Source organism: Bradysia coprophila, unplaced genomic scaffold (genome assembly GCF_014529535.1).
Source record: "Bradysia coprophila strain Holo2 unplaced genomic scaffold, BU_Bcop_v1 contig_24, whole genome shotgun sequence".
NCBI classification, from domain to species: domain Eukaryota; kingdom Metazoa; phylum Arthropoda; class Insecta; order Diptera; family Sciaridae; genus Bradysia; species Bradysia coprophila.
Genome location: NW_023503501.1, coordinates 4,545,574 through 4,554,366, shown reverse-complemented (window position 1 = coordinate 4,554,366; position 8,793 = coordinate 4,545,574). Strand labels below are relative to the sequence as shown.

At 37.6% G+C, this 8,793-nt stretch overlaps 1 protein-coding gene across 1 annotated transcript; it reads left to right on the top strand.

The window, feature by feature from the left end:
* Positions 1-414: 414 nt before the first annotated feature.
* On the top strand, positions 415-7,375 carry LOC119077973 (hybrid signal transduction histidine kinase L-like). The gene is made up of 5 exons (XM_037185355.1): positions 415-654; positions 806-1,099; positions 1,168-1,282; positions 1,358-3,622; positions 4,539-7,375. Exons 3-5 carry the CDS (start codon positions 1,230-1,232, stop codon positions 4,615-4,617), a joined length of 2,397 nt encoding a protein of 798 aa, XP_037041250.1. The 5' UTR covers positions 415-654; positions 806-1,099; positions 1,168-1,229; the 3' UTR covers positions 4,618-7,375.
* The last annotated feature ends 1,418 nt before the right edge of the window (positions 7,376-8,793 follow it).

Here is an 8,793-nt window from a genome sequence, read left to right as displayed (position 1 = left end):
AACGGTTGGTGCGTGAGTTTATAAATTTCCATTTTCTTAAGTTTTTCTTTAGTAAATGTATTTTCCATGTTGAGGATTTCAGCTGTAGCGCCAACTAGGTTTTTATATGACGATTTCAACTTAACAAAAAAGAAATTGTTTTCAAGTTGACTTTTCAAACAATATTCATGTCTGAATTGTCAAGATTTGTGTTTCACCCACCTTCATAAGTGTCTTAACCTGTTATTTCAGAACCTTGGACGAAAATTTACAAAAAAAAAATTGGTTGACATTTAGGTTATGTTTATCTCTGTGGAAGAAATCATCGTCGTTCGGGTTGTCAAAGTTCGGGTTTACAGTTATGTATTTGGAACAAACCTATTGCGTTGAACTTATGTAAAGTTTTTACTTTTTTCAATCTTTTTGACATCCTTCTGCAATCATACCAACACTGCAACATTTTCTCGATGGCATCACTGATTGATAAAAGAAATCGAAAATTTTTTGTGACAGCAGCAGCTGTAGATGTCGAAATAAAATTTCATTTAATTTTTGTGTCAAAATCTACGAATAGCCAGTGTGAAATTGTGTTTTAAAATATGGGTCGAATGATGGAAAATCGAGTGCAATTGGTGCTAATTCCGCTAATCATCAAAGTGGCTGAAAATTTGAAAGGTAAAAAACATGAAAGGAAAAACAAGATGTTGATGGTGTACATACATACCCGAACGAACAAATCCAATTTGGTTCACCTAGTTCACCTTGTGCACCTTGCATTCATCTGGCATTTGAATTAACTTTTTTTTTGTTTCATTTTGCCTGCCAGTTGTGATGGCTGTATCTGGTAATTCGTTAGGTGAATGCATGAATAACCATGGCATTAGCTTCGAAACAGGTCGCTTTTATGTGCCTGGTCCCGATCTGTGCAAAATGTGTGTGTGTGACAACGGACATCCGAAATCATGCAAATCGGTGCTGTGCAGTCCGCCGCAGGAGTGCAAATCATTTCAAATTGGAAACAATTGCTGTGACTTCATTTGTCTGGACAGTACTTTGGGGAACAACAACAATGACAAAACATCCGATTTTGGTATATGACTGGTGGCTACTGGCGTTACGAGTAAGTCCGAATTCGTGACGAGGAAATTCAGTTTTGCGTTTCTGACGACAAAAATGTTTCGTTTTCAGTCACCTTGACGGTTTCGCTGTTGTTTTTCATTCTGAATCGATTTCGACAACGAAAAATCCGGATGAGAGTCAATCGCCAGGTGAACGATGAACAAAGAACTATGGGAAGTATTGGGTGAGTAGAGGAGATAGGTGTAGATTCGTGCTCGCCGTGCATCGTACAGCTTCGTGTTTTTTCTCGTTCACTTAGATACATTGGTGGCAATATTAATTACATGGGCGGTGGATCGATGAATATGGAATATCCGTTCGAAAATCATCCCGGTCATTATCATTTGTGGAAACCACCGAGCGGTTATTTTCCACGCGGAGAAGCCCCTCCACCGTACGAAGAAGCTGTGGCTTTAGCACAAGCAGAATCGTTAAATTCTCAGTGTACGGTCAGTGTTGCTACTACGACACATCGATCATTGCCAATGAATTTATGCTCCACCGACAATTCGTGTGACGGTTCCAACATTACCACAAACACGACCAATTTGATAAACATCAACATCAACAATGCGGGCAACATAACTGCAGTGGCTGCGGGCGAAAATCATCAACTGAAAAATCCATCGTATGTCGTGAGACCAGCTGTGACCATGGGTCAATTGGAATCGCATATTGTCAGCAGCAGCAGCAACAAATTAAACGTTGCGGATCGCGTAAATTTCAATTATTCGACTAATTCGTTGGAAACTGCCAGAAGTGAATGTAGCTACAAGAACTGTACGATCAATAAGCCGATCTGTTGCACCCAATCGGCGACTGCCACACCACAATTCGAGGCGCGAGACGTACACAGTTTCCAAAACCGAACTGATCCAGTGGAATCGAATGACGACCACAAGTTGTCGACAATATTGCCACCGCCATTATTCGATGAGAGCGGTCGTTCGTGCAGCACTGTTTGCACCGATCAACTCAGAACCCCATCGTCGCGGCGTCAACATCGAACGATACCGCGTCATTTTACTACCACATCCGAACCGGGGAACCAGGGAACGTTGCAAAAGTCGAGCAAAACATCAAACGAAACGCCCAAAAAGTCTTCGGCGTCAATGAATAAAAGCAAAAAATTGATCTGCCAGTGTCCCGTACAACATGTACCGATGACATACATGGGATCAAAGCAGGTGGACACTTCACGCGAACCACAAAATGAAGTTTTTCTGTCCACATTGTCGACCAAACTGAACAACCAAAAACAGAATTATGTGGCCAAGGCCAAATCTATTCACGCCACTGCCAAGGACGTTGCTGACTGTAGTCAAAGCAACCAAAACAACTCTTCGTTGCATCGAACCAAATCTTCCAACAAAATTCCAACCATTTCCAAGCAAATCAATTCCAACGAAACCAGTTACATTCAGGACGACCAACAACATCTTCACCATCATCATCATCAACAGCAGCAGCTGCAGCAACAACAGCAACAACAACCACCACCACCACAGCCACAACAACAGCACCAAATTCATTCAATTCTGAAAAATACTCAAACACCGACTCCGCGTCGGCAAAAGTCTCCCAAATCAAATTTATATCACAAAGGCAGCGCTGTGTCGACACCCTTTCCGCTACAGTTAATCGATTCAATGGCCAAAAATACGCCAATCGAAAATCCAGTGTTACCACCGAAAATGTGTAAAAATCCGGTGACCATGCCACATCCATCACAATCACCACGAATACAAACAATATCACGCCCAAACGACCAGTTTATGTCAGTGGCGCAGCCGAAAATCACACCACGTTCGACCGCAATTATCGGACATCAACAACTTACGCACACAAAATCGTTGCCACGCTCTGACGATAAGCTCACTACGCAATCGTTTCTCTATCCGATCGGTGGACTGAGCAATGTGGAGAAGTCACGGAGTCTGGGGAAAATAAATTACACGCAAAGCTTTCCGATGCTCACCAATCACTACACACTGCCGAAAGTGTCGACAGGAAAAGTGTCGGTTATATCAGATGTCGTTAGTAAGGTGCCATCCGTCATCAACATTCCGTCGCCCATCAACATTTCATCGAAGCATCAAGTCAACTTCAATCAAACGTCAATGCCGAATCCGACTGCATTTATCCCCAACGCTACCACTGCTTCAGCAACAACGAATCCACTGTTACCGTCGTGCACATCCACGCCGAAACCGAAAATCGCTACAATATTAACAGTCGACAAAGTGGACGACAAACAGTTACCGGTGTGCACGACATACAAAAATTGCTCGAATCCACGGGAACATTTTCTGCCAAATCTAGACAGTCTGGACGACGATTATCTGAGCGAATGTGAGAACTGTAAATCAGCGCACGGGTCCAGATATTATTTAAACGAGCCGGTAGAGGAACAACCGCAAGAGACCATGACTTTGCAGCGAAAATTGGAAGATAAGCAAGAGGACGAACAGACGTACTATCGCACCTCGACGACACTGCCTTCGAATACGAAACAGAAAACTGCGTAAGTTTCATTTTCATTTTTCTTACATTTTTAATTGAAGATAGTGGAAGCAATACCAGTTCGTGGTGCTTAGTGACAAAAATCACCTGTTTGTGCTCAGTCATTTCAATTGTTAGTCTAATTTCCACCTCCAATATCCTTATCGACTTGAACTTATTGACACTTATCCTTATCGACAAAATCATTGTAACTCATCGATCGATAATTTTAAGTACTTGACCCACCGACATGATGTTCTTTGTGACAAGAATCTACAATTTTGTCAATTTTCAAATTATGTGTCAGTGACACAGTACGGTTGATAACATGGACTCTGTTAAAACTCGAAGACGTCTGACAATATCCATGATGTCTCCAACTGTGTGTTCATTTATGGATAGGAAGAATTATGCATCTTAGCGAATATACCTTTTCGTTCTGATATAGTTAACCATCTACCTTCTCTCTTTGTGCGGTCTAGTCAATGACAATGCCCTGTTACAAGATGTAAAATGTGACGAAAGTTGGAAAAAAAAATGTGGAAAAGCCATGGACGCCCCCATGTCACCTTTCTCAAATTGTCTAAAATTACCTTGGACTTCATTGATTCAGACACAGCTCGTCAGTGTCAACTGTTCTTCTGTGTGTATTTCCTGACTCGGTTTTTCACTTGTCTAGCTGGTTTTCAACTGATCCAGTGATCCACACATACATACACATACAATCAAAACCACAACTTATACTTGTACTTGTTATACGGTTGAAGCACGCGCGTGGTAGTGATAACCCCGTGTAAAGACGTATAAATAGTTTTGATTACTTGTGTGGATCAGCTGAAAAACAGCTGAATCAAATTCATACTGAAATTTCACTGCCTCTAACTGCTCTAGTTGTACCCAAAGATATTCTGATAATTTTTTTCTTTTCAATTTTCCAGAACAATTAAAAATCGTGAACCATGGTTCAGCACCATACCCGCCAGTTCATCATCCGACGACGACGAGGTCGCCGAATGAGATTTAAGTAATCTTATCTAAGACGGGATTTGGCAATCGGTGTCGAATGGAACCCATCGAAAGGTAAGATTTAGTTAAAACGAAAAAAAAAAGTTTTTTTTTGCCAAATTCTTTTCTTTAATGTACAAATCTATACAAGTGAAAACCAAAACCATATACATTCTATCATTAAAATGATGTGGATAAGCTCTCTGTTCAAGCTATGCTTATCGAATAGAAATATATAAATTTATCTGCAAGACCAAAATATCGGAAGAAAAACACTGGGAAAAACATTACATAAAATTTACAGTATTTACAATAAGAGAATTTCGTTTGATTTTTAACTGAAATATTTATTCAAAACGTATGCCATTCGGTGAGTCATTGAACACGTTGCCGCGGTTTTTTATGACTTGGTATAAGATGATAAGCTCGGATTTTTTTGACTCATTTACCAGTCTCTTTCTTACACAAATTTTTTTTGAATACTCTATACCAGGGACTGTATTGAAATATTTATTTAAGAAATTTGCATATACCAAGAAAAGGTGGTCAGGCTAAGCCTTCATCCCAACCTGTAAAAACTTGGATCTTTTCAGATTACATTATAAATAAAAAATTTCTTCCAAAGGTTTCGCCGCAGGAATTGTTCCCATTACGCAACTAGCATTGAAGCGTTGAATAGCCAACGAGATTCTTTGTGTTAGATAAAATTTTGATTTCTTGTCACCAGTTAATTCCTGCAACTTCGAACCAATAGTGTTGATGAAATTTTTTGATTCTGTACTCCAAGGACCCATAGTTTCTACTGCAAATGCTAAAAGAATATAATTATTAGATGAAGTCAAATCTGAATAATGTTTGTGTTTTTCAAGCGCTGCAAAATTTGCGAGTTCGCCAGCTTTTTTAGATGTTTTCGACAAGTATGAATCAGCGAACGTGTCTACGCAAGTCGCGTCCCAGACCAAAGGTTTTCCTTTAGACCATGGCGTCAAAGTTACTCCATCAGGTTTCTTTCCGTCATTTCTTGATAATCCTACCAGGGACTATTTTTGGGAAAACATTTTCTCATATTTTCCTTTATTTTCCCGAATTTTATCAATTTTTTTTTTTTTGAAAATTAAGGAAAATTTGGTGAAATAATTTTCACAAAAATTCGTCCTGCTTTATCCTCGTCAGTTATCTTTTGCAATCACGTTCAATGACTTACTCAATGGATGACTAAATAAAGTAAATGTAGTGTCAGAGGTGGTCTTGCTGTAAAACCTTTATTTATTGAAATTGATTCGTTAAGAAAATCTATTTTTTTTTTTAAATTTTTTGTTACGTAATATAGTGACGTAGAAACCCATATCCAACCAAAAATATCACTCGAGTCTACTTCTTGTTGCCATTTTTCATCAGTCTAAAAAACAAGGTAAATATAGTGTGAGGGCAGTGCCATACATAACCGAATCAGAAGTGCAGTGGCACGAAGGTTCGATACAGACGCCATGTCCTACTTCGTTAAAAACAAAAAATGGAATAGAAACTCTAGTATCTGAATGGCATTACCTACCTCCACACTATATTTACCTTGCCAAAAACTATCAAGTGTATGCTTGGCCCGGACTGGCCATATGGGCATTGGAGTTTTTGTATGAACAGAGCAAAGTTGTAAAACAACAGTTCCCCAACTGAGTTCATCACGAATTCAACTGTTCTGGTAGTCCATGTCAGCAGTCGAAGTTTACCGAGGTTAACTATTTTCACAAAATCTAACTTTTCTCATTGCCGCACTTTCGATTTTTATTTTATGTTATTATTAGTCACGGGACGCGGCGCTGTAGTAAAATCAAGTAGAATATTTCATGTGCGTGGCACAAGTAGTATGACTATGTTCAACCTCACCGTGACACTCCCCATTTTTTTATTAGCAGAATTCTTTTCATTTTTTATATCGATCATATCGATTATAATTGAATAAATTATGTAAAAATAATTCAATTTCGACGAGACGGATTTTGGTTAAACAGACTGCCAGAGTTACAAACTGTCAAAGTTATATAAACGATACTGGAAATACGAGCGTATATCGAGTATGTAAATATGAAAGGAATTTCCCTATTGCGACTGACGGTCTGACTTTCGCCTTAATATACAATTTAAAGTATTTGGACATGGGTTTCGATAATTTATTAAACATTTTCTGTTGTTCTTGTTGTTGTTATAATATTTTGTTTCTACGATTAATTTTAAGTTGATGAATTTCATTTAATGAATTCGGAGCTGTTGATGAAATGATATTATCAAAATTTAATCAAAGCCAGACCACTTAATAGTCAGATTAATTTGTAGATATTTAAGAAATTGATGTTCAAAAACACAAATTTCATCTCAACAAAAGAAAAACAATTTATTGAAGTAAAAGATTGAAAGAAAGGAAAACTTTTTCTTGTATTTGTCGAAAATAAAAAATTGGAAAATTTAATTAAGTGAAAAACAAACAATCTCAAACCAACCAATGAATTCTTGTGTAAATGTGTTACTAACAATTTAAGGGAAAACAAATTATTAAAACTTGCTAAGCAAATTCAATGTAAAACCAGCCGAATTATTATAATGAAAAAAAATGTACCAAAGAAAGGAAGAAAAAGAAATGAACAAAAAAAACCATTTAGAAAAATTCAGTATTAGAAGTACCTTTAAACATAAACGATTGCAACCAACAAACAAATAATGTAAACTAAAACCAGAAGAACTTTAAATGAATGAAATTAAATTTACTGATCATTGATTCCGCCTGTTTTTTTTCTTTTCAATTTTATTTTCATTCGGTCAACCATAAAAAAAGAATCGGCTGTTACAGCTTGCAGCGAGTGAGAACAGCTTTTCGTAGCTTTTCTGACCTTAAAACGATTTAGAAGGAAGATGTAATGTGTCGTGTCGTCACTATTGAGAGTACGACACAGTAACCACCCGTCATTTCGTCACATGTTACTCATGTCCGTCAGCACAGTTCTCGTATCTTACCACATCGCCGACTTTCGATGAAATCAGTTTTGGACTGTGGACCGATTTCGCTTAATCACCCTATTAGACAACCTAAAGAGCTACGATGAGGAAGCCCATCGTTAAAAATCCGTTCCACAATTTCTGATTTGTCAGAGTTTGATTCCAAAAATTATCCACTTAATAGAGTGTAGTGATTTCTCTCAAAGAATGGAATTTGCAGGCCGATTGCTTCGAAGAATTCTCGCATTTTAATGCAAACAGAAACCAATAATTTTGAACATCGAGTAGATGTGATTTAAGCTCGAAGAAAGACTACTCTATGAAAGAAATTGAGAAAAAGTCACTCCAGGGGCTCACCTGGTTACATATCTGAACGGTGGCTTTTTTCGACTTTTTTTTTGATGGAACATTTCAGATTTGTTAATACAAATATGTTCGTTCGACGACGATAGTTATTTGTTCACCAAGGGAAGAAAAGTAAGAAATTTCATTTCGAGGGTATAGTTACACACAAAAATGAATTTTTCAATTCCACGTTTTTCACAACAATGGTTCTCGAAGTGTTAGCTGAGGGGAGAATATTACTAAAAATCAGCGTATACAGCAAAACTCTGTTCGTAAAGATACTGAGACTGCATAAGGCATAGCATCAGAACTAGACCGCCGTTTCAAATTGATAAATACAGGTTCCATTTTTCTCAGCTCAAAATAATCGTTCAAAAAACCTAAAAAAAAGTCGACAGGAAGTAGTGAGTTTAGAAATTACGAAAAACCAAAAAACATAAATTTAACAATGAAATATGAATATGCGGCTTTGGAAAATGTTGTGTCCAAAACTATTCTTACTTTACTCTGTAGCGCAATTTGCAAAGAAATGATAAATTGGTACGCATTGGCATAAGATAGAATCGACATGTGAATGACATTGGGTTAGATGGGAGAGAAATTGGCTTTATTTCTATACAGATACAAGTTAGGTCAATGACAGGCGAGTTTTCATTCCAATTCTCTTGGTTCACTCCAAAATGCATTAAATACATACCACCCACATGAAAACAACAATACGACACGTACGTATGTTATTTCATGTCATCATATAATTTTGTCCCTGTAGCAATCAACAATCTTTATTTCGACAACAAATTTGTCGTGATATCATCACAATGTGATGATTACATTCATTTCGTATAAAACCAAATC

Excerpts from the sequence above, each read along its gene's own strand:
- LOC119077973 (XM_037185355.1), top strand. The coding sequence starts at position 1,230 with ATGAGAGTCAATCGCCAGGTGAACGATGAACAAAGAACTATGGGAAGT. Across the intron at positions 1,283-1,357 it reads AGAACTATGGGAAGTATTGG|ATACATTGGTGGCAATATTA; the intron begins GTGAGTAGAGGA and ends TCGTTCACTTAG. Across the intron at positions 3,623-4,538 it reads AATACGAAACAGAAAACTGC|AACAATTAAAAATCGTGAAC; the intron begins GTAAGTTTCATT and ends TCAATTTTCCAG.